The sequence below is a fragment of the Trachemys scripta genome, chromosome 13, assembly GCF_013100865.1.
Source record: "Trachemys scripta elegans isolate TJP31775 chromosome 13, CAS_Tse_1.0, whole genome shotgun sequence".
Taxonomy (NCBI): domain Eukaryota; kingdom Metazoa; phylum Chordata; order Testudines; family Emydidae; genus Trachemys; species Trachemys scripta.
Genome location: NC_048310.1, coordinates 25,984,131 through 26,010,638, shown reverse-complemented (window position 1 = coordinate 26,010,638; position 26,508 = coordinate 25,984,131). Strand labels below are relative to the sequence as shown.

Below are 26,508 nucleotides of genomic sequence, written 5' to 3'. Positions count from 1 at the left end.
GTGATTCTGAGCTTGTCAGCAAAACACCATTGAAGTCTCTGCTCCCTTATCCATGGAGGATACTTTTAATATTATTATTTTGTTCTTCCTAACTTAGAGAGCCAGACTGGGAGAAAAACAAAAGTTTATTTCATTCAAGACAGTGGCTGTAATTCTGTAGGTGAGCTCAGCATTTTGTCACAGGCCCAGATAGCCAGGATTTTTTCAAATTGTGACTCAAACTCTGACTCTGAACTGTTTCCATTGCTATTGTTTTTCTCTTTGCAAGAAGCCAATATACACCTGCTACCCTGTCTGAAAAAGGGGATCCCCTGTTTAGAAACTAACATTTTTGTTATATGTTATTACATGGAAAGTTTCTTGCCTTTATGGAACATCTAGCACCCAAACATTTCCACATGAAATTTAGATTTCCTCATGCTTGTCCAATGTCAGCTATATGTTTAATTGGTATTAGAGCATTATCAGCACAGCAACCTTTCATTCCACAAGTTTCACTATTGCTTCCAAATTTTTATTCAGCTTCACACAGATTTCAGATGCATGGTTAGTTTATATATTTAAGGACATTAGATTAGATGGCAGTGTAGACAGTAGTAAGCATTAATCCTAGAATTGAGTGAATTGGGCCATCATCTATGAATTATGGTAGCTGAGGTAATAGACTTAAGTTGCTTGTAAAGATGGCAGGGCCTTTGTAGGTGATGCTCATGATTTCAATAAACCAATTTGGCTTTTGCAGACTTCGTATCTCTTGAAGTATATGATACACTCCTTCTGATGTTTTGTATCAGCCTGCAAGGATCCTTTGTTTTCCCAACATACAGGGAAAAGGGTAGCATTGTACGCTTTTTGGTGATCATCAATAATGCTGCTAAGCCTTACCAGTGTTGGAGTCATAGACTTCTCTTTCTTCTTTAGCCTGTTTTATTGTCCTTTGCTTACTGCTTCTTTATAGTGACTAGATTTTTGAACTGAGAAACCAAGATTGGTGCCCAGTGGCTTGCTGGGCTCAGAGAAAGTTTTATTTGATGGTGATAGTATGCACAACTGTTTGGGGGGAGGGGAGAAAGAAAAGGGCCCTCCCTTTCCTGTCACATTACTCTACTATGCAATGCCTTCCTCCTTCCCTCTTCCTCTATCAACCTTTCTCCACATTTCTCCTCTTAGCAAGGTGCTCTGCCACAATATGTTGTTCACATCTGCTGCAGAGATGGGGAAGAAATTAGACCACTTGTACAGATATGGACAATAGACACTTGTATGTGGTGGTGGTTTGGATGCGTTGCCTTTAATGTCACAATTTCAATCATTGCTTAGAGACTAAGTTTTCAACTTCATGGAAATGCGATTTTACATGCCAGGGTGGGCTGGCTCAAGCCTATCCCCTCCACATATCAGGAGGTTGGGGTTGGGCAACATAGGGGCTAGCCTTGTGACAACGTGGTCTCTGAAGTACACCTCTACCCCGATATAACGCAACCCGATATAACACGAATTCGGATATAACGCGGTAAAGCAGTGCTTTGGGGGGGCGGGGCTGCGCACTCCGGTGGATCAAAGCAAGTTCAATATAACGTGGTTTCACCTATAACGTGGTAAGATTTTTTTGGCTCCCGAGGACAGCGTTGTATCGGGGTAGAGGTGTACATATAAATAAATAAATAAATAAATAAATTGATGGAAATATCCTATCTCCTAGAACTGGAAGGGACCTTGAAAGGTCATCGAGTCCAGCTCCCTGCATTCACTAGCAGGACCAAGTATTGATTTTGCCCCAGATCCCTAAGTGGCCTCCTTAAGGATTGAACTCACAAGCCTGGGTTTAGCAGGCCAATGCTCAAACCACTGAGCTATCCTCTATCAGCTATTTAGCTGGTGTACTCTCAATTTCATCTGCTTAGTGGACTGGTAGAGTCTTCATGGGATGATTCTGCAGAGACTTATGAAATCAGGGAAGTCAGTTTTCAGGGACACATAGTAACCCTGTATTTGTAAAATCTTTGCTTCTTAATTTTCTTGTGCTTTCCCATCCCTTTTTTCTTTTTCCAAGTTCTACTGTACTCTTGGGTAAAGGTGTGTGCACACTCACTGTCTCCCACCTTTCTTTTCTTAATTTTTCTTTTACATAAAACTTTTGAAGAAAAGTTGATGAAAAATCAATTCTAAGTTTATTTTCAATATATGTTTAAGATGATTCTTGTGTTTTGTAAAATAATTCAAACACAGTGTAACCGTGTTCCTTGAATGTAAAATTGGTTTGGACATTCAACGTTTTTTCCCTCAGACAATGATGATAGATATTTTAGATTTCCCTTTGAAATTCTTAGGATGCTTCCTGAGCTTTGCAATAGCTATAGAATATACAATATCTGTATGCTTTGGATGCTTTAAAAATATTTCAGAATAAAAGAATGGAAGTGACTTACATTTCATTGCATGAATTACTGGTGGAACACATTAATTTTAATTCCCATTTGTCTCCTATAGATTATTTTTACATCCAGCATCACAAATATCAGATATTAATATTGGTTTTATCATACAAAAGTTATTTGCAGGCTTGAATCCATCAAAGCTGTGTGGCGCACAGACTGACCTAGGGAACTAAAATTGCAGATGGAGGTGCTGACATGCTGTGAGGAAAGATCAGAGGAACTCAGAAAGCTGGGGAGTTCTGTCAGACTTCTCAGGAAAAAATGAGAGGCTAGAAGAGCAAAGAGATTTAGCGGGGACAGCAGAGATGTGAAATTAAGAGCTGAAAAATACAATACTAGAAAAAATGCAGCATATTTAACTATGCATAAGAATCGCAGAAGCAGCTTCCTAATATTTTCCAATAGAATAAGCCTTGATAAAATGATTTTTTTTTTTTTGGTAGGCCCAGTATCACTGTCGCATTTTACTTTTAGCTATGTTATTAATTCATTGTTTTAGACAGATTTAAACAAATGCAACATTGGCTCAAAGGACCCATGGAATTCACATAGCCCATAATAATTAAATTTTAAAACTACGTGAAATAAAACAAAAATGGAAACCTCAGCTAGTTTCTAAAGAACCGTCTATTTGGATCAAGCTATTTAATTATTTTTCCTACAACTTTAATACTACTACTACACATCTAATTTCAGTGATTGATTACTATGATTAAGTGATAAGAGCTTTTTTCTAAACCTTTGACTTGAGTCTGTGATAGAGTCCAGGAAGCTTAGTTTTTAATTGCTATGATATTGTAACTTAGTGGAATTAAAGGGGGCATGCAGCATTTTATTCATCTGAAACCATGCTGATCTATAACAATGGCTTTCTGACATGGAAGAATAAAGATAAAACTGATTATATGCATTTAGCATCCTTCTGAAAAATTGATTCAAAGTGGGTTTTTGCAATTCTCTACAAAACATTGGAGTAGAGATAATATGTTTTGAGATGATCAGGGATGGCTTTGGTTCACTCTTCTTACGAGTAAATAAGAAGAAAAATCATGGATAGCCTCAAGTGTTTTCATATCTGAAATAAGACCATGCTGTTTCATCTCCTGCCACATCCTATTGATTTTGAATAATGGCCTTGTAACATTGACAGCATGAATATATTTAAATAAATAAATTCATTTTTTTTGCTCCCAAATGTGCCTTTGAACCCCAAAAGTCCTTATACTTGAAGAGGTTTAATGCAGAGTGGGCTTCTAGATGTTTTTCTGCCTATGAAGGATGATTTACTTAAATACTTGAATCAGAATCTGAAGATTAGAATTCCAATCTACATGCATTTGTATTGCCTATATATAAATCTATAGGCAATACAAATGCATGTATCTTCTCTCTTTTGAATAGGATTGTATTTAAAATCTTGGAATTTCTGATATTCAAATTATAATAAATAGGTAAGAGGATTTAAATCCAGTTACTATACAACAGTTAATCTCTTCAGTGTTGTTCTAATGTATTCATTTCTTTATACTCTGTCTTTAGAGACTCTAATAATATTCAAAACTTTTTTTTTAAGTACTGCATATGCATCTCTACATTATTTGCTACATTCAGCCTCCTAATTAGGAGTTTTCTCTAAGCTATATTAAATTTAATGGGAACCAGTTACTTTCAACACAACTTTTCATGTAACATCCCAAAAAGCATGGAAAATGGGTATTAAACTATAAACATAAAACCTAACAAATTATTTTCCAAGGATACTTTTTTTTTTTTGTTCAAATGAAGTAACCTAGGCATTTTTACTTGCCAATAATATATTGTCATGTTATTGTACATATATATCATGAATAGCAGTTTAAGAACAGTGAACGATATAGTTCACAACTAGGAAATTGAACACAATGACTACCCATATTTTAAGTAAACAACCATTAAGTAGATAAAAATACAAAAGAGAGCATATTTTTAAGCAACTTCTCTTCATGGTATTCTCTTGGTGGAACAAAATAATACATTGGCAACACCCTGTATGATCCTTTGCAGCAGCATTACTTGAAAACATATTTCATCAAATGTTTCTTAGTAGCTCATTATTGGCTACAGGCTGTCAGCTGTAGGGTAAAACAAGGGATATCCCTTAATATACAGGTCAGACGGGCAACCTAGAACTGAGTAAATCTAAAAGATAGAGACCACTCTATATGATCATGAATGTTTGGAGCTAGGTATTAGTCATTCAGATATCCTTTAGGTAACAGGCAGTCATTGTAAAGTTCATAGAATGACACAAGGTCAGGTGCGCATGAGAAACTGAGCAGTGGATATTTACTACTATTTCCCAAAAAGTATGTTAAAATAACCTTAAGGTGGACGCAAACAAAACCATGAAAGAAAGGTATTCTGATTTAAGCCAGGCCTCTTGTAACTTGGCCCTGGTAAGTCTAGCTTTGCAGCAATATACAGTCTTTTATTGGAAGGTCACACTACACTAAACATTACATTCCCTTGAGTATACTTCATAAATTGTTTGGAATAATGTTATGCAGGTGGTAAATAAATTAGTTATACCAATCTGCATACTCAGCACTGGCTGGAGAACTAAATATTTTGTTAATGTTGTGTGTAGCATGCTAAGGGTGATGTGGCAGTCCTAAATCAAAGTTCCTTTGCTTGGTGGGCTTACATTGCTCTGCTGCATATCAGTACTTCAACTTAATTGCTATATTTTATTTTTTTAACATTAGCATAACTTGCATTGACTTGACATTTTATCATTATATTACTGTCTGCTCATTTTCTACCCCCATTTCCCCCCCCCCCTTTTTTTTGTTTTGTTCTTGAATTGTACACTCTCAGGGATATCATTTTGCCATTTAAGGACTCTCTTCCTTTGTCAGTCTCGGTTTGTTTTGAGATAGTAAAGCCACCAAGTGTCATTAAAATAATAGGAAATTGGCCTTGTCACAAACTTGCTATAAGCGTTTACATATGTTTAGATGGCCATAATAGACAGTGTTGTTCTTAATACATTTTTTTACCTCTTACTAAATAATTGGGTGGAGAATTCTAATCACGGTTGAGGTTTTTTCACAATTGTTCGTATTTTGTTAGTTATAATACTACTTTCATTATTACTACTTTGGGGTTTTGTTATTGTTGGCTTTTTGCATATTAAGAATCAAGGGACTGTGTTTATCCTTAAATTTTGTGTACTAGTTTATTTATTTATTTATTTTTAATCAGGATAAAAAAAAAACAACCTCTAAGTATGTACAGACAAAACCTAGATTTGTGCCTGTAAACAACCACTGTTCCTGATCTCTGCTCATCCATGAGAGAGAGACAGCATCTGTTAATTTGTGTTTTTTGTCCTCTGTCTACTGGACATTTTTCTATTTGTGTGGTTCTCAGCTTTCAAAATATATATGTTTTTCCTTACATCATCTGCTTATTTGCAGTGTTGCCTGCCTTCCAGTTTTTCTTGCCTTTCTCAATGCCATTTTATTATTAATATCTTTTCCTAGTGTTTCTTTTTTTGCAATGTACAGTAATTTCCATTGTTGCTTGTCCATACTATGAGCTTCTGATATATTCTTTTGGCATGGGACCATATTTCTTGACTGCGTGAGTCAACAGAAAGGCATTCAGACAACCAAGGAAGGAAAATGTAAGATACAGTAGTAAATAAGTTTCCTATGGTTTCCATCATATATAGGGTAAATAGTCGGTCTTGAACATATGATGCAATTCAAATCTGAAAAACCATCTATCTTAAAAATTGGTATCTAATCATTTAGATTAAATGATAAAACAAAATATTGTGGTTGGAAACTGGGAGAGAGCCTCTTAGTAAAATTTCTTGCAAAGTAACAATCATCTATTTACAAATGAATGTATCAAAAGACGATGAAAAAGATAAATTGAAACAATATGTTATGCTCGAGCTGTGTCACCATATCATATATTAGCCTTACCTGACAAGGTACTAATATAATACATAAAGAAATTATAATATGCTACCATTTTTATGATAATGAGCTGTGGTATTAGGTTTAGACAGTATAATGTCAGAAAAATTGCAGAGGTAATAAAATGGTGATGATTCATACTAGATATAAATGCAAAAATATTCTTGACAATATTTTTAAAGAACAAAATTGTTAAAGGAGGCTCACAGTTTTATAAAAGTTTCATTAAAATGTGGAGTGTAGCAATAAACAAAGGATTGAGTCATTTGTTTTATATAGGAAGTATTAATACAGCAGGGAAGAAGGGGATTCACATAACCAATAGCGCACCTCAAATTATATCAGATAAGAGAATGTTTTTTTAAAAAACAACCAAAAACAAACTATTTCTGGATTTCAGCCTCTCCCCCAATCTTAGACATTTTGTTGTGTATTTCTTCCAGTAGATACTTGAGGTGGTTTCAGAGTAGTCCAGGAAGTTGTAGGTCTTAGTCACACCGCTTTGATTTTTCTTTTTTCTTTTTTAAACACCAGATTCTTTGCTGGTGGTGTTGCAAGCAGAGCAGCAATTCAGTACTTCTATCTTATCCATTGCAATTGTAGCATTTAAATCTGTTTTGGGGACTACAGCTAGCAAAATCTTTCCCCAAAAATCATTCTTCTCTCCTCCAAAAGGGATCAGAGTTTCACTGGCATTCCTCCCCAAAGTGGGCTTCTTTGTACTTGCTCTCTCAACTTTCTTTTGGTGGAGCAGGCTAAATGAGGCAAGCAGAAAGCCAAGAAGTGTTTGTTCATTAAGGAGATGTTTGCAGGGAATCTTTGTGACATGCCTTTTCTTCCCAGGAGGAAGATCTGGGCTCTCTCAGGGTTGTGTTATGCCCTCTTGCAATTATTCTCTTTTCATCCTCCCTAAAGGTGATGCAGCAGTGGCATCCATGGCAAAGGGCATGATACTCCTACCAGGTGAATTGATCCCTAAATACACTGTACACAGAAAGAGGAACTTTGAAGCTTCTTCAGCAGCGTTTAGAGCCCTCATTGGCAAGTGCATTCTTTTCTAGGCCATAATGTCCAGTTGTGGCAACCTAAAAAACCTTCTCTCTCTCACATTCACACTCATATACACACAGAAGCATGACAAATTTAAGTCCATGAGAGAGAAAATATCCCTAGTTAATGTCCTGTGGTAGTCATCCGTGGATTCCATGATGCTGTCAGTGAGAGCCATAACAATTGAGTGGCCAGGCTCCAATTCTGGCTTGAAATCCTGGAAAATAGTGACTTTTCAAAGAAAATCCTCAATCCACACCCCAAAATATTGACTATGGATGGTAGTCCTTGAGATTGGGGGAACACTCTTAGGTCACTGCAATACACTGTGCTGTTTACTGCTCTGTAAAATGGAGATCCAACTGTGAGGTAAATAGTAAGTAGTAATTAGCTAAGGTTCATGAAGTGCATCACAGATTGTCAAGCCCCTTATAGCATCCCAGCTGGCTAGTGTGGCTTTGCTGAGCCCTTAATTCGGGTTCTCCTAAAAAAGTCCACACTGGCCAGATATTCAAAACATTCCTTTCCTGGTGTCCAGTTTATTAAGTCCTGCACAAAGTCTTTCAGAACACATCTTAAACTTATGAAGTCTTCATCCCTGTTTCAGCTTGGCCCAGCCCCTCCTCCCTGAGGGTCTGTCCTCTCTTTAAAAGTTATTTTCTTTCACCCCAGTCCCAAGTTGGGGACAGCTTCTCCTCCCTGGAGGGGGGGGGGGTCTGTCTTCCTGCTTTCTTAGCTGCACCTTTTGCCTGGAGTTTGGCTTTCTCCATAGGCCTTTCTTTCCCTTGCTGACTCTGGGCCCTACAGGAACCTTCTTACTCCCTGAAATGTCTGTGAGCATCTGCTAACAACCTGCAGCTGTCTCCCCTTTTATAAAGCCCAGGTGCCTTCTCGTAAGCCCTATTGGGCAGCAGGTAATTCATCTATGTGCACTGGACCCCACCCACTCTTAGAGGAGCCAGTCACTGTGTGAGAGACATGAATAATGCAATGTAAACACCAGTATTGTCATTTATCAATCTTTGACTAACAGACCTGGCAAATAGTCCTCTCTGTTGGTACAGTTGTCTACCCATTGTCTTTTTCTCTCCACAGTATATCATATCCAAATGTAGCAAATAACCTAATACACTGGCAAACTTGTAAGATCTTGTGAGCATGGAGTGAGCTGTGACCCCACCCCCAATTCACAAACTTGTCTGGATATTGTTTTAACATTTTTTAACTACAAACATCGCCCTTTTAGATTTTGTAGAAAGCTGCTGCTTTCTCCCAAATTTCAGGAGAAAACTTAGTGTAAGCAGGGGGAGGGGGGAACTTTATAAGGCAAAGGTTTATGCATTTTGGTAAGTCTGTAGACTGATGATATTAATGAGTTAGTACCCAGGTTTTGTTCTCCTTGTTGTCTTATCACAATCTCACTGTATCATGTGTCTTTTTGAAGGATAGCAAATGTCTAATTCAGTTTATTTCCATGTCTTGTTTGTTATTGTACCATTGGTTTATAGAAGTTATTGTTTTAGAACAGTAATGAAAAATGTATTGATTAGGAAATTAGTGTAACCTTAAATTTGAACAAAAAGTTCCTAAACCTTAAGAGAATCATTTGATTCATAAAGTCATTGATATATTGATACAAGGGTGGAGGCTAATTTTCTTCATTTATGTAGTATTTCAGTTACATTTTTTTATTAAAGGAAATATTTCAAGTTGGGCTGGACATTATCGAACATAACAATATTTTTATTAATTGGCTTGGAAAATATCAACAATACTTTCTACTCCAGGACCAGGCTTCTTCACTCTCCCTTTAATCCTTAAATCACTTTAGTATAAATGACGTCTGCTTCAGGGATAAAGTGAAACAAGTTGTCTTTCAGAGGGGTGGTTAGTAGTGTGTAGATTTAAAGTATCCACCAATTGTTAGCTTCTTTTTATTATAGTCGCTTTTCAAGAGGTATGAAGTTATAAATATTTAAGTAGGAGAGATTACAGATGAAATATGATATACAGCCTTTATATGGGATAAGCTGTTAATGGCTTTTTCTTTTACAGCAATCAGCAGGCATTTTTATTAGAGAATGTCCCATGCAACAATGCAAGCTGCAGGAGTGTACATCGTATGTTTAAAGTCTACTGGGAACTCTCTGATCTAAATCAAATCAAAGATGCTGTGGTGGCAACCTTCTTTGACATTTATGAAGATGTGAGTTCAGCACACTTCACTGTATTTCTGCTTTTAATTGTTATCTGCCCATTCCTATTTGAGCTTTCATTCTAAAGTACTACTACTTAGTATTTGACTAGAAAATCTAAAAAGCTAATGAAAGCTAATGAGTTAATTAAAACAAGTCCTTTAAAGTTGAAGGGTAAGCAATAGAATTTATGAAAGAACTGCCCGATTGATACACTAAGTAATACAAATACCTTGTATAGTTTCATGTTTGTTAACTTTTTGGCATAATTTTTTTACATTTATACTAAAAAGGGGGTTCAGTGGCCCTTTGCTATTCTTATCACTAGAGTAAAAAAAAGGCTGCTCATTTTATGACTAATTAACCAAAATACCCAAAGATTTACAACTTTGTTGATTGAAAAATAATTTATTGCTGCATTAAGGGAATTTCCCAATTAATATTAAATCTTAGAGCAAGTAAACTCATTGCAGCATTGTACCCCAACTACAACCACCAGAATTACTCTATCCAACCCCTAGTGACTCTTCTTTTAAACCTTCTGTGTGCATTTCAAGAAGCACTCCAACCCCTTTCCTCCCACTGACTATTACCTTTGAGAAGCTCCAAATCCAGTCACCCAAACCATCATACTAAACTACCCCTTACATAAAACATACAGTGATACAAAACACATGATCCCCATCTCAATGCCAGGCCTTCCCTAAATTCTACTTCCTTGTCAGACTTCTAAACCTTCGGTTATCTCCATGCCCTGATTATCTCTGAGCCCCAAAACTAACCCCAGGCTATCTTTTGGTATATTCTCCATCTGGCCCCTAAATAACTGCCCATTCCATTTTTCCTAGACCACAGACCTTCTTGGAAGTAAGATAGGATTCCAAGGGCTATCGGTGATGGTCAATTTTTGCTGTCCTCTGAGTTTGGGAAAATACTTTCATTTTACCTAATAATTTAGATTGAAATAAGTACTTTAAAATATCATTGAGTGTAAAGCTGATAACTACTTAGCACAGCCATATTTTATGTTAAGAATTAATAAAAGTGATATAATTCCCAATAAACATAATGAAGGATTCAATGGCATTGCACAGTATATGGCACTTTGTACATAATGTTGTCTGATGACTAAAGCAGTGCAAAATTAGATAAGAAAATCCAAAACCTAACACAAATTTAGGTCAAACCTGAAACTTTAGCTCAGTTTGCAAACTTAGCTAGTATTGACCTGTGCCCAATTTCAGGTAATTAGGAGGCATATTTGATTTTGATTGCAAAGCAATGAAAATCCAGCTGTTTCACATACAAATTTTGGTATTAAACTCCTAATGTTCAGTGTCACTTGTAATAAAAGATCTGATTTTTAAAAAGGTGTGTTCCCAATTACTTGGGGAATGGCCTGTTAGGTGCGTAACTGGCCATATGTGCATGGAGTACATGATTTGCATATGCAGTCAAGGTACACGTTTTTGCGCTTTGTGAGAACTCGTTTTTGAAAATCTAGGTTTCTGATATAAACTTCACAATCTGCCCTAAACAAGGTAATTTGTAATTTACCCTTATTTGGTGGATAGAGTAGTAAGAGGGAGTAAAACCCTTGCCCCTGTGTGGCTCTGTTAGGTCTCCCCACATCATGACTCAGTCACAGGAGGAAGAGGTGGGGCTCTATGCCTGATACTCTCCCCAGGGAGTAGGCAGAGTGTAGATCTCTCTCCCACCTCCATCTGCTTGTCACCAGGGCAATAAGTTTCAGAGCTTTAGTAAATTATTTCCTCCTTTTCCTGTCCCTGACCTCCCAAGATAAAAGTTGTGCACAGGGAACATGGAACTAACTGTAAAATTCCTTACCTGGTCTTCTCCTGGGGTGATGAACCTTACACAGGGTTGAGCCTTAGACACAGTCAAGCCTAGAAAACAAAATCTGTTTCAATCAGAGACACCTGTGTGTAAATTGTCTGTAATTAATTAAAAACCTTTAAAGTGACACTTCCATTGTTACTGTACCTAAAAATAGAGTACTTCAAAACTGACTTGTAAGTCTTAAATTCATGATTTCATAGGACACCGTTTTTTAAATTAGATTTTTCTTAAAAAGCTATGTTCATAAATAACTCTTGACAAGTTCTGAATAAGTCCACGTATTTGGAGGGCATTTTATCTCCTCAAGGCAGTTATGTCTGATTCCCAACTGTTACTCTTTGCTGTGTCCAAAACATAGACAAAAATGGTTTTTGTATCTTTATCTTCCTTTTCTTTTTAAGTAACTCGCTTGGGGATATTTAGTTACATTAATATATACAAAAATGAAACAACAAATTATGCAAGAAAATCATGGAAGGAAACCAAAGCAAATACTCAGAGGAGTTAACCTTGCTACCTTTGAAAGCCATTCTTTCAAAATTATTTGGACATCTGCTCCACAGCAGTCACTGAGCCAATACACTTTCTTTCAGACAAGATCCGCTGGGGTAAAACTATGTTATGGTTTTGAGTCATTCTAATCTCTAATTTCACTCCTTAGAGAGCTTCGAGCAGAAGGCAGAGATCTCCGTCCCTTGTTCAAGTCAAGTGTCAGCTGCTGGTAATTCACCCAACCAGCCTCTCAACTCAAAAGTAAAATTGTCCTCTGTAGAGTTGACATGGTGACATAGTGTTTGGTGCTTATAGACAGAGCAATTTCATGAGTATCGGACCAGCACCTGTGCTTTGAAAGTTGCATAGGTAGTAAACCAGCTAAATTAATTCCCCACACAAAATTGGGTGTTTTATTTTTTCTTTAATTTTTTGATGTGTCCTTGCAAAGATTAGTTTAACAAAAACATTACTAGAATCAGGTATTCTTCAGGTAGATATATTTTCAAGCTACACTGATTGTGTCTGCTGTAAAAAATAAATAAATAAAATCCTTGGTTACATGTTTGTTTATATATAGCAGATATTTAAAAACTCAACATTTGCCAACTGATACTATAGTTATTCCAGGTATTTCAGATATTTTTTAATAGTAACCACTTTATATGCAAATAGTTAAAACACCTCAACTTAAATTGAGAACAGAGTTTACTCATACGCAAACAGAATTTGGAAGAACGTCCCTTCGCTGTTCTACAACCATTGGGCTCCAGAGGGAGTCATTTTCAGCTGTCCAAGGTGCACATGGCTTTGAGGAATGGGTTTGTCAAGGGGAAAAGTTGTTCTGAACTGTAAAAGGGGTTTTATGGTTTCATTTGCTCCTCTCCTCTGACTTGGGATGAGAGGTTGGAGAAGAAAACTGATTCCATTATGTTACATGTAATTATTTAATCTAGATAATTTAGAATCTTAATATGAAATCAAAGTTGTTTGGTGTCTTTTAAATCTCACGAAGCACATAAATTGAGAAATATTTTCTCTCTTTAAGAGGATTTATGTTTACTGTATTTAGATGTTATTTAGCTTGCTAGTTTATTCTAATCTTTTGATCTTTTTCTCCCAGGGAATCTTGGATATCATTGTACTAAGTAAGGGCTATTTCAACAGTGAATTTGCCATCCACACATTAAAGAATAACTTTGAAGCAGATGCTTATTTTGTTAAAGTTATTGGTAAGTGATCACCATAAAATCATATAAAAATGGGACTTCATGAAAGCAGTGAATACTTTAACTATTATACTAAGTGTGAAAATGCGAGAAAAGAAAAGCATAGTTGTATTAGTGTATCAAAAGTACCGTATATACTCGTTCATAAGCCAAATTTTTTAGTAAAAAAGGGAAGTACCAAAGAAGGGGGTCGGCTTATGAACAGGTATAGAGAGGGAGAGGTGGGACACATCCCCTCCCCGCAACAGAGGGAGCAAGGAGAGGCATCACAGCCAGCAGAGCCAGAAGGGAAGAGGCGGGGCCAGAGTCTCTCCACTTCTGGCCATGCTGCTCTTCCCCCCCAGCCTCTGAAGCAGCTGCAGCTCCGGGGCTGGCAGGCTGCATCTCCGCCGCTCAGACCCACCCCCCAGAGCAGGCTGTGGCCACACCACCAAGTCTGACCCACCGGAGCAGGCTGCGGCCGCACTGCCCAGCCTGCCAGAGCAGCTCCAGCTAGGCCAGAGACCTCCTCCCCTGGCCCTCCCCAGATAAGGTGGGAAAGGATGGGATGGGGAGAGTGTGGGGGTCCCAGGCCAGGGGTGGGATCATGTGGGGGGTGGTCACAGGGGTTACTCCTCTGACCCCCAGCTTCTCCCCCCCCCCAAAAAAAAATTTCCCCACCAGTTGTTGTCCTGGCCCGTCAAGGTAAGCAGCTGGTGTGCCAGGACACTTTGTTTACTTAGGTTTACCTTCGTGCCTGTAGACGCTTGAGGTAAACAAACCATCTCGGACCGCCAGCAGCTTATCCTGATGGCCCAGGAGCCAAAGTTTGCTGACCCCTCCATTATAGAGAGTCGGCTTATGAACGGGTCATAAAAATTTTCCATTTTTACTTATCCATCTTGTGGGGGTTGGCTTATAAACAAACCGGCTTATGATCAAGTATATACGGTAAGTCTTAAAAATGGAGGGGGCTATTGCAGATGAAGAATTCTAAATATTATACAGAACTCTGACAGGTTATTTATCCTTTGTATCCTGTTTTTCTATTTTAATTAATTCTATTATCTGCATTTAAAAGGACACTATCAAGTGTTTTAAACACAAATTTTGACCAACTGTATCTTAAAATAATATTTGCAATCCACTCCAAGTCAGACAGTCTTCACAGTGGGGCATTCCCCATGTCCATGGCATATCACATCTTCACTCTGAGCCTGTGCTTAGGCTTGCCCCTTAGAAGGAGCTCTCCAGAATTCTCTTGCTCCAAGTGGCACACGCAGCAGACTTCATCTTTTCCTTTATAGCAGAATTTTCACAGAACTTTTAAGATTCCGAATTAAATTTTTCTGCTTCTTCATTAGCTTCAAAAGTTTTTTCAGAACTGCTAAACTCAAAAACTTTTGACTTTCCAAGGAGAATTTGAAGGACAGCATTGCTTGTTTCTTCCTTTCCCCCCACTCAAAAATTGCAGGCTGCAGGAACTCAACTCCCAGTTGGCTTGTGGGCAAGGTTCATACCAGGACAACTGAGCAAGCTGAAGTTAAACTTGACTCCCACCAGCACATGAGCAAGGTCCATGCAGAGACAGTTGAGCAGGCTGCAGCAAATTTGGGCCCCCAGCTGGCCTGTGGGTATGGTCCACACTGAAACAGTTGAAGAGGCTGAGGAGAAACTGGCTCCCAACGATCATACAGCTGAAGTCCGCGCTGAGACTGTTGAGCAGGCACTTGGAAGCTTCCCACCCTGACACCAGGCCAAAATCAGTGACTTGTGAAACCCAAAAACAAGAGGAGCTTTTGATTTTGGATGGTTTTCCAGAGAAACTTGGATATGTCATCCTCAGCCCTGAGAGTATTGACTGCAGTTCTTATTGTGGAAGTCTGTTCTCCACTGGGAATCCATTGTGAGTTGATGCACAAAAATCACAAAAGAAACAAAAACCCACCAATGGAAAATCTACTTGAAACTAGATTTCCCTAGCATTTTGTCTAGAACTGATGCTTCACCTGATTCTGATTTGATGTACATTCCAAACTTCCAAAGACATGTCTGGAGAACAACTAAGGGTCCACCTAAAGAAGCTGGAATTGCAGGTTAAACATTGATATCTTTAGAAATATTTTGTTGGTAAGCTCTTTGGGAAGCAGAGAGACATAGCAGTTGCTAAGGCTGTAAATGCAGGAATATGGCACTTCCTCCTTCCAGCTTGTGTCGTGTTTGAAGCTGCTGCTTTTCCAGGGTCCAACATAGAGATTACACCTTGGGAGTGGGCCATTGTTGCTGTTTTTAAGAATTGGAAAACCAAGGCTGGGATTCTCTGGAAAATCATCCAACACTAAAAACTTCTTTTGTTTTGGGGTTTCCCAGATCTGGGCAGGTTTTCCCTTCCATTCCATGTGGGGTGCTTCAGACTGTGCCCTCATCTGGGATTGAGCCACCTCATAAAAAAGGGTATGCAACATGAGAAAGAGACACTCAAAAGCAGAAGCTTGGTCCAATTATCTCAGAAGTGTCTTCATTATGCTTTTCCTCCAACAGCTCCTAAAGGTGGTAAAGATTGTGACGGAACAGGCCACAGTGAATATAATCCCCTTCTCATTAACCTTCAGGTGTCAGTTCTGAGACCTGATTCAGATGCAACTGGAACACACAAACTTTTGAACTCCCAGTAGCCCATGATTCATATTTGTGTGAGGCAATTAACATCATCTGTCTCTCCTAACCAACAGCAATCCAGTTTTCAGTCACTTAGCTGCATGCAAACAGCAGAACAGAAAAAAACAAATGAAAGGGGTTATTTAGTGAATTAAGTTATTATAGTTGCTCTTCCACAACACTTTACATTCAAGGATCCTAAAATGTTTTCTAAACTTTACTGAATCCAGCCTTACTCCCCTGTGTGAGGGAGGCAAGTACTATTTCCATTATTTTTTAAACAGATGGTAAAATGAAGCACAGAGGTTAAGTAACTTGCCAACTAGTCAGAACTCTTGACTAGTGGTCTTATACTGACTACTAGACCATACTACTTTCCTCATTATAAAAATTAGCTAGTTAGACTCCATAAGCAAGATAGGGAAAATTCTGTCTAAACTGAATTTTCATTTTTGGCCCCTCTGTCGGACAGTCTTCACAGTGGAGCATTCTCTATCTCTACGACAAATAGAGGCCAGCCAGATGTCATGGGCTTAAGACCACCACTCAGCAAGAAGTCTCCAGAATGATAGCTTCTAAAGATGAAAAAAGGAAAAAAGCTCTATTCATTTAGAACCATACACAGCAAAGCCTTCAAATGAAATTTAGGGATTTCCTGGAGGAGTTCGCTTTCAACTACTTAACAAATAGGTAATAGTTATTAAAAAAAGAAAATTCTGGATATATTGCGATCCTCTGAGGAGGGGTCAGACTGTCTGACAGGAAGGATCCTAGAATGTGAATTCACAAGTAAGAGAATTTTTCCCCCTCTCAGTCCCCTCCATGTCAAACAGCCTTCACAGTGTGAAATATAAAGTAATAAGTCATCCCTAGGGAAGGAGGGAGGAGGATTCCATTGACCCATGTAGAATTCAAAAGGAACTAAAGGGTTACACGGGCAACCTGTTCCATAACACTTTTCTATCAAACACTGCATCAGCAGGGATGAAGATGTCAGCTCTACAGTTTTAGAGGAAGTGTGAATGTAAGACCCTATAGGAGCCTTACAGACTTTCTCATAAAATGTGTGATCTCTCCACCCACAAAATCACTGCTGTTCTAACAGAGTGCATAGTAATGAGAGAAGTTGTACCTGAGGCTTTAAGTGCCTCTACTATATGCATCTTTATTCATTATTAGGTATTGTTCACATCTAACTTATGTGTTTCTACTCCCTTACAATGCTTGGATTCAACCAGAAGGGCAACAATACTACTTCCTATTTTATGAGAGATTGTGGTGACCTTGGGGATGGGGCCTGGATAGTTTGCAGAACTAGAACGTGTAACTGAGGTTTCATTGAGAAAATGCCAAGCCTCAAAACTCCCTTGGATCAGGAGATGGAAAGTAGACAAGATATTTTCAGAGAGAAGAGGAAGAGATGTCAACCATGAAGCTGAAAGTTGTTTTTTATTAGAACTTGTAGAACACAGATCAAGATAATCACACACAAATATTTCCACAAAGCTGACAAGAATGGTAGTCCTTAAAGGTCTGTTATCTGATGGCAGTGAAAGATTCTCATGGGTTTCTTAGAGTGTAATGTTCTGCAGTGGCTGACTTCTCTTTCCAGCCTTGAGTCCCGTACTCAGGCCATCTTGTAAAAACACTAGGATGTCCTTTGCTACAGCTGACTTTGCCCCGATGTGTCCCCCTTGTAACACCAACATCTAAGCCTTAAGTAATACATAGACATTCATGAATGTCCTCTGACATCCTAGGAGAGTGGTTATCACTTTCCGAAAGACAGCACTAACAGTAGCCCATGGTTCATATTTGTGTGAGGCCGTTAACATCATCATTAACATAGCATTGTTTTAGAGTAATACATCAATACCATTTGCTGCTTCTGAGCACACATGCTACGTGAACAGTACCAGTGTACATTTGGTCAGTAAAGTAGAGCGCACACTCAGGATCTTCAAACATGAAGATGAGGAGATTGAGCTCAGTCTCTTAAGAACAGAATTCATGATGCTTGCAGAAGATTACTTACAGGGTAACATAAAAAAAAATTGAGATCTGAAATCATTACCAGAGTATATGTGGACTGAAAGTTTACAAATACAGTAAACATATTTTAAAACAAATTATTTGAAAATATTATTCTCTTGTATGCAAAAACATAAATTAGAGTTCTACGTCTAACGTCTAAAACAGTGTAAAGAGTAGCATAAACCTCTGCACTTGGATATTGGGTGTGGAATATTTCTACCTTTAACAGGTAATGATGGAATTCAGAGACTGTAGAGTAATCCAAAACTAATTTGATCAAGATGGCATAAGTTCTTAGTGTTAGTCCTAAGAAATCATTTTCTTTTGTGTCAGTTTTTAAAACAAATTTGGAATGTTAGTCTGTAGTATAGAGAAAGGCCTTTCTATTTTGTGTGTGTGTGTGAACCATTAGGCAACAGTGTAATTATCTTATCCTATTCAGTATATTATGTGAGGTGGTAGGTGAGGCCAGTGCCATCAGTATACAGATGACATATAGCTTTATGACTGTCATTCAGCTTAGATATGTCTTTTCTAGTGCCTGGCAATGGCTAGGGCTGGGAAGAGGGTTAGCTGGTTAATCACAGTTTAGAGAAGGATATGGTTATGTTTGTCGGCTGAGGAAAGAACAAGAAAAAATGATAGTGATGCTTGATTTGAGGGAGAGTACCTGTCGTTTGTCACTCAGATTCACAGTTCCTGGAGGCACTTGTATCCACTTAGAATCACTTACTTCGTGTCCTCGCGGCGCGGGATCGACAGCCGCCGCTCCCCCGTCGACGCCGCTTCCGCCTCTCACCGTGGTGGAGTTCTGGAGTCGACGGCAGAGCGATTGGGGATCGATTTATCGCATCTACATTAGACGTGATAAATTGATCCCCGATAGATTGATCACTACCTGGCGATCACTACCTGGTAGTGTAGATGTACCCTGGGAATTCCAGTTTGGGAAGGATTCTCCAAGCAGCACAAACTGAAGAAGACTGTCATAAGGCTGCATTGCAAGGACCCTTTCACAGGCTCTGATGAAGGCTTAAACAAGAGCTTGTCATCGTATTAGACTGAATGAAAGTTCAGAAAACAATATTCTGCTGTCTCTGGTCTACAGTTGGACTAATTGATAGCTATGACTCAGGAAAAACTTAGATTTCTGTGTTGCATACATTTTGTAACAGTTTACAATCCATCATAAAACAATCATTGAATTGAGTTTTTATAGATGGGACTGAGTATTGTGTAAGCAAAGTTCTCTTAGTAAAGCAAATTAAGAGTAGTGACTAAACACATAAGCATCTTAGCGGTGTGATCCTGTTGCATATTTGAGTGAAGTTCAAATATTTTGACATCATCAATCAGGTCAGTGCTCAAAATCAAGCATAAGTGGATTTGGAGGTTGTTATTGTTGGGGGGTTTTCAAATCTGTGTGTTGCTAAATGAAATGACCAGCAGTACTTCCTGCCACGCATTTTAAATTCTAGTGTTCTATGATGCCAAAGATTCAACTCTGAATTTTTTTTAGTTATTTCTGAAGTCAATACTTGCTGTTCCAAATCTCAGCTAAACACTGGGAGAGACTTTAAACGGCATCACCCAGGTTCAATGGCATAGATGCACAAATCTGTCAATTATCTGTACGTTGTAGGTTTGGTGTTCTCGCTGGAGGGTCCTCAATTCTGGAGTTTGCACTTCGCCTCCCCACCCCTCTTTTCCCCCAATGCACGACCTACCTTGGAATGGCAGAGCCCAAATCTGCAGCTATTTGAAATCTGAGAAGTAGACTTTCACTTGTGTTACAGGAAGCCACAAGGAAGTTACATTTTAATGCATTAGCAGGCACTTGAGTAAAAGCTGGATGTACTTTGTGCAAACTCTCAATATTGAAGAACCATTATATGAATAGATAACTTGGAGAGATAACATCCCTTATTCAAAGAGCTAACCAGAAATGACAGGACAAAGGAGGAGGAGATATCTTGTTCTTCTCCAATCAGAATGATCGATTGTGTGCTTTTTTTATTTGCACTAAGTGATGCGACAGAACACACCTGATTATGCATCACACAGCTTTCATGTCCTCCCTTTAGTTAATTATAACTAAGCATTTAAGTGACAACACTTATTCAATCTAGTAAGATTTAAACATAATCAGAACTGTCACATACATTATGCATTACGTGCAACTATATACATTTGTCAATAACAGTAATTTCTAACTGATGGGATAAATGATTGTTAGGAATTTGTTTGATAGATATATTATAATTTTTCACAAATATAAACAGTTTTATTACTATCTTGAAGTTTACTGATTCCTTTTTTTAATCGGATTTAAAAAAAGTAAGTAAACTGTAGGAGTAGTCATACACTTGAAATGAAGGATAATGAGCAAAGTATACAATGCAACTATTTTTAGCATACATTTTAATTTGTTTGCATTTTTCTTAAGTGGCAAATATATCTTTGGAACTACCTGATTGGTTAGTGTACTAAGTGTGATAGAGCAGTGATTAGCTCATTACCTTCTGCAAAGTGGCATAATTTAAATGGATCAATTGTCTTTTTAAATGTTAATGTAAGTTATACAACAGCAGTTTATTTTCTTCATTAACTATTTTACAAGAGAGGCAAACTAAGTATACCTATTGTGACAGACCCAGACCAGTGGGGTACAGGAGTCTGGTAGAGAGCAAATATACTGGTCACTGGATGAGTAGTTTTCTGTTCCCTGAGTGACCAGAGCAGGGACTGCACTAGAGTAATCAGGAACCTGCTAGAACCAATTAAGGCAGGCAGGCTAATTAGGACACCTGGAGCCAATTAAGAAGAAGCTGCTAGAATCAATTAAGGCAGGCTAATCTGGGCACCTGGGCTTTAAAAGGAGCGCACTTCAGTTTGTGGTGCAAGTGTGAGGAGCTGGGAGCAAGAAGCACAAGGAACTGAGAGTGAGAGAGGGTGCTGCTGGAGGACTGAGGAGCATAAGCTTTATCAGACACCAGGAGGAAGGTCCTGTGGTGAGAATAAGGAAGGTGTTTGGAGGAGGCCATGGGGAAGTAACCCAGGGAGTTGTAACTGTCATGCAGCTGTTATAGGAGGCACTATAGACAGCTGCAGTCCACAGGGCCCTGGGCTGGAACCCGGAGTAGAGGGCGGGCCCGGGTTCCCCCCAAACCTCCCAATTGACCTGGACTGTGGGTTCTTCCAGAGGGGAAGGTCTCTGGGCTGTTCTCCAACCCACACGGTGAATCTCTGAGGCAAGAAAATCCACCAATAAGCGCAGGACCCACCAAGATAGAGGAGGAACTTTGTCACACTATGTAGAGGGGCTTGAATTAATGCTGTACACTAATAGATTCAGAGAGAGGTAATGCTTACTGTAAAATTGTTTGACAATATAATAACTATAAACCCTGTTTCTGTTTTTCCACAGTTCTTAGTGGCCTCTGTTCTAACGATTGTCCTAGTAAAATAACAGTAAGTATAATTATTTACATTGTTCATGAAATTAATGTCTAGAGGGCCCAGTCTGAATGGAGCCCCTTTGTCCTGATTGCAGTACAAACATACAAGAAACAGCCACAGCTTGGAAGAATTTACAGTCTAACTTAAGATACGGAGCAACAAGTGGATGTAACTGACTGAGGGAATGGGAGCGGAAGAGTAGGAGTAACATTAACAAGTACATCTGGTTCCCAAGACTGATTACATCCAAAATCTGCAGACTTTTTACAAAAGACAATAAACAATTCCTATCAGTAATCACTAATAGCCACCCACCTAGCTATTATTAGTTGGAAGTTTTCCATATTCACAGTACAAGTGGTTCTTGAAGAGGAGCTTGAAGAAAGTAAAATTGTTTTTTTTTGTTGTTGTTGTTTTGTTTTTTTTAAATCAGGTTTATATAATGTATAAGAATTTAATTTTGACAAGACATTGATTATACTGGTTTATTTAGGAGTCAAGAAATTGCTTTATATGGAACCAACTTTCCACCTAGATCTATTTATTTATTTAGGAGACTTTTTGTGATCTGAAATAACAAACCATTCTCACAATATTAAAAAGTCAGCTGAAGGAATAAAAAAGAGGGGATAGCATCAGAAATGAACATTAATAAACAGATGTTGGGGAAAGTTTATTACTCACTGCCACTGTTACGGGGACTGCTCTACTCACAGCTCAGCGGTATCCTCCTTGTGGCTCATCTGGGGAATTAGCTCTTTCACCTGGTCTGATGCCCCTTCCTGTGGTTATGCAGTCCGTCATTCCCCTCAGCTACTCCATGGCCTCTCATGTGCGAGGAGCAGCAGCACTGTCCTCTTCATAGCTTAGCCCTCTGGCTAAGTCACATTAAAGTTATTCCCCCTTCTGGGCGATCACAAATCCTTTGAAGTAAACTGTCCCAGGCAGTCTGCTGCCCACTGGATGGTCTGTGCCACTCCCCCAGTGGCTGGTAGGGGAACTTGGGCCCATCCTATATACCAGGTTCTAGTTCAGGGACTTTCAGTCAAGCTGCTCTGGGCTTTTACTCTCCCAGCCCTTACTACTCCTTTCCTGGACTGCTTCCTGCTCTGTTCTTGCAGCTTCTTGCTCTTCCCCCATTTATCAGGGAGTGCCACTGAAGGTTTCTTCCTCCAGCCTGCCAACTTCCTCTCTTTTAGATCCTGCCCAGCTCCCCCCCCCAGCTGGACTTCAGCTGCAGTTAGGCCCTGCCACTTCCTAGATTTCTTCCAGCTGCAGCCTAAGGTTAATGGGCCTAATTTACCTCTGCAGAGCTTGTGTGGGGTAGACACCCCATCGCAGCCACTTAAATAACACTGAATGTAAATATAATTCCCATACAAAAAAGTATTAGGAGCTGTTTGCTACAGTATAAGTAACTTTTTATGATAATATCAACATGAAACTCACCATATATTTTCAGTTCTCATATGTGCATCAAGGTTTTCCTTAATGTGTCTACTTCTCCTCACACCCATACTGTTCATAAGTGTTCCTCCGGTTTTGGTCACCTCCTTCTTCTTCTATGCCTTATTCTCATGACTTCAGCTACTGTCTCTGGGCTTGTCTACACTGCCGCTTATGTCAATGTAACTTATGTCCAAATTCCCGGCCATGAAAAACGTGTCACGGACCATGAAATCTGGTCTCCCCCCATGAAGTCTGGTCTTTTTTGTGTTTTTACCCTATACTATACAGATTTCACAGGGGAGACCAGTATTTCTCAAATTAGGGGTCCTGACCCAGAAGGGAGTTGCAGGGGAGTCGCAAGGTTATTTTAGAGGCATCGCGGTATTGCCACCCTTACTTCTGCTCTGCCTTCAGAGCTGGGTGACCAGAGAATGGCAGCTGCTGGCCAGGTGTCCACCTTTGAAGGCAGCACCACCAGCAGCAGTGTAGAAGTAAGGGTGGCAATACCATACGATGCCATCCTTACTTCTGCGCTGTGAAATTGACCAAAATGGACCATGAATTTGGTAGGGCCTTACTTATGTCACTCAGGGGTCTGAAAAAACCACCCCCCTGAGTGACATAAGTTACATAGACTTAAAGCCATGTCTACACCACACTGTCGGTGGGAGAGCTTCCACCTCTTATTGAGGAGTAATTACGTCTATGGGAGAGCGCTCGCCCATCAACATAGCACATCTTCATCAGCCGCACTTCAGAGGTGCCACTGCAGCGCAGTAGTAAAGACAAGCCCTAAGTGTAGATCACTTCCAAATTTCCCTCTGTCTTCTCCCTTTCTGTTCAGTCTTACATCTGCAGCTGTCATTCTGAGCGATCTCTTGCTGAATGTTAGTGCATCAGCTTACACTCAACATAGTAAAAACGAAACCTTCTCATCTGCCTCTCTTAAACACCATTTCTCCAATTCCTTTCCTGTGTACGCAAATATGATGGATAATTCAACAGTTTTTCCCATTCCTCCTCCAAACTCACTTGTTAATATTCATCATACAATGATCTACAAATTCCTTTCAGTTTTCTATAATTACTTTATCATTATTTTAACACCTTCTTTTCTCCTTCAGAAGACAACATTAAGCATCAAATTTTAAAATTTTACACATTGGCATTTGACAAACTTTTGATCAAGTAGCATTTATTGAGTAAATAAAACAATAGTAATGAATAAATGCTAATAATTTTTTAGCTACTGTTTGCATGTACAGTTTCAGACAAAGCTTTGACATTAGAGAAATCTGAGAAAGCATTAAACACTGGCTGTGAATTTTCAGAAGGAAGTAATTTTCAACTCCTTTGAATTCCTAGTCTGTTGCTTGATTGCACTTGTAACTTTTCAGGAAATTAATTATTCACCCTTATAGAGTGTAATGTCTTTTTGGTTATTAACAATAATTTTCATGCCTGTCAAAAGGGATGTAAATCCCCCTTTCTCTGAAAAACTGAACTAATCCTTAACTATGGATCTGCTACCAATGCTATCGTATTAATGCATAAAATAGTTACATAAATGTGCCCACTGCAACCTTTATATAATTGGGTCTTTGTCCAGCTAGCTCTACTCACTGGAAGAAAAGGCGCATTGCCCCTTTAAAGGCTCCCTTACAGCAGGTGGGGAGAAGGGGGAAAGTTTACAGGGATGGACAGGAAGGGCAGGAAGCAGTTGGGGTGACATTAGGACAAGATCTCTGCATTACCTTTCCTACTGACTAGAAGATGGGGGTGGTATTTATACCCCTGGCAGCCTTGTAGTGGCACTCTTTACCAGGATTGGGTTGACAGCACCCACACACCTGTGTACATGACAGAAGGACTGGGTTCCCTTTTTTACCTGCTGTGGCTGTTACACTTGTTGCCCCTCTTCCTTGGGAGACTGCGAAGGAATTTTGCCCTTACTGCCAAATTGGCCTGAGTGGATTGATTTTTTTTTTCCTTCCCCACAGCTGGTCTGGGACCCAGTGGGGTGGAATAAGGGGATTAGGTTATAACATAGCAACTTAACACACACAACTTGTGGCAGATGTCCAGTGCAGGTACTTGGTATGGAAGGGATATGGTTATTGGATAAAATGGATTGGAAAAGGATTTGAAGGAAAGCCTCTCTTAAGGGAGCTTGAGTAATGGAGGGGTTAAAGCCGGTGGGGGAGGGTTTGAGGCTCCTACATCTTGTCAGCAGGAAGCCAACCCGCTTCCATTTCCTAACCTATTTTCAGGGGACTGAGGAAGGGAGATTGGGGATCCTGTGTCTTGAACAGCAGGGAGTCAACCACCTCCTTCCTGCAGTGTACAATTTGTTGCTAGGTACTCCCAGATAGTATAAGTCAGGGGTGGCCAACCTGTGGCTTGGGGCCACGGGCGGCTCTTCAGAAGTTAATATGCAGCTCCTTGCATAGGCACTGACTCTGGGGCTGGAGCTACAGGCGCCATCTTTCCAATGTGCTGGGGGCTGCTCACTGCTCAACCCCGGGCTCTGCCACATGCCCTGCCCCCATGCCACCCCTTCCCACCCCCTCCCCTCAGCCTGCAGTGCCCTCGCTCCTCCCCCTCCCCGAGCCTCCTGCATGCCACAAAACAGCTGATCGGGAGGTGCGGGGAGGGAGCGGGGGCGCTGATTGGCAGGGCTGCCGGTGGGCAGGAGGCACTGGGAGCGAGCGGGGGAGCTGATGGGAGGTTGCCGACATATTACTGTGGCTTTTTGGCAATGTACATTGGTAAATTCTGGCTCCTTCTCAGGCTGGCCACCCCTCGTATAAGTGAATAAAGTTGTGGCCTTGTTAAACCACATCAATGACCTCATGTCGTTCTTCCCATGTGGACAAATATTGAAGAAGTCTTAGTTCAGCAAGGACAGTTTAAGGAAGTTTACTGAACTCCCCCAGCCCATTTGCAAAAATAAGCTCTATTGTAGAGTACAGCTTCAAAATAAACCTGAACTTACTTTTTAAGAAATCAGTTTGAAAATCATATTAGGTCCAATTTATGAAACTGCTTTTAGATAGATATGCCTGACTGATCCTAAGGTTCTATTGCAGTTGAAACGTTTGCCTCTGATTTATCTCTTTTTGACTTTCTTTGAGGTTCACATGATTTGAATGGCTATTTGTATTCTTTACCTTCTCCTCCCAAAACTTAGGAGATAACACAACTGCATTGACAGCTGAAAAAGATACAAAAAGTGCACTTTGCCGTTACTTCTCCTTCTGACTTACAATAATTTAAAAAGTGAATGTAAGTCCCTAGAAATGTTTGTCATTGATTTTTACTTCAGATTATTTTCATTATAGTAGAAAGTGTCTGTGCCTTTGCCTAGTACTACAGATAGTACCAAAAAACAATTTCAATACCTATATGCATGTATTTCTTCAAACCAGATCATATGTATTTAATACTTTAGGAAACTTGACTGAATATTGTGGAATGCTGAGCTAAAACATTCCTTTATAATTAATTCCTCTGATTTTTTTTATTTTTTATTGTAAAAACAAACTTAATTAAAAAAAATGTTACAGTCCACTTTCAGATAAGAGGTAAGGGCTCCTGGACCAGTACTTACTGCAACCAATGCGTTTTCCATATTCCCAGTGGCTTCCTTGGAACCTTTGGGATGTTCCTCAGTCTGCAAGGTCCCGCTCTACGTCCT

General features: G+C 39.4%; 1 protein-coding gene across 2 annotated transcripts in view; it reads left to right on the top strand.

Moving 5' to 3' along the window:
* The window catches only part of ITFG1 (integrin alpha FG-GAP repeat containing 1), a 201,560-nt gene that overhangs the window by 113,606 nt on the left and 61,446 nt on the right, over window positions 1–26,508 (top strand). For both annotated transcript variants that reach the window (XM_034788874.1, XM_034788875.1), the window contains exons 11-13: window positions 9,512–9,662; window positions 13,127–13,235; window positions 21,331–21,374. In XM_034788874.1, coding sequence (XP_034644765.1) covers window positions 9,512–9,662; window positions 13,127–13,235; window positions 21,331–21,374 — 304 coding nt within the window. The remainder of the gene's footprint in view (window positions 1–9,511; window positions 9,663–13,126; window positions 13,236–21,330; window positions 21,375–26,508) is intronic.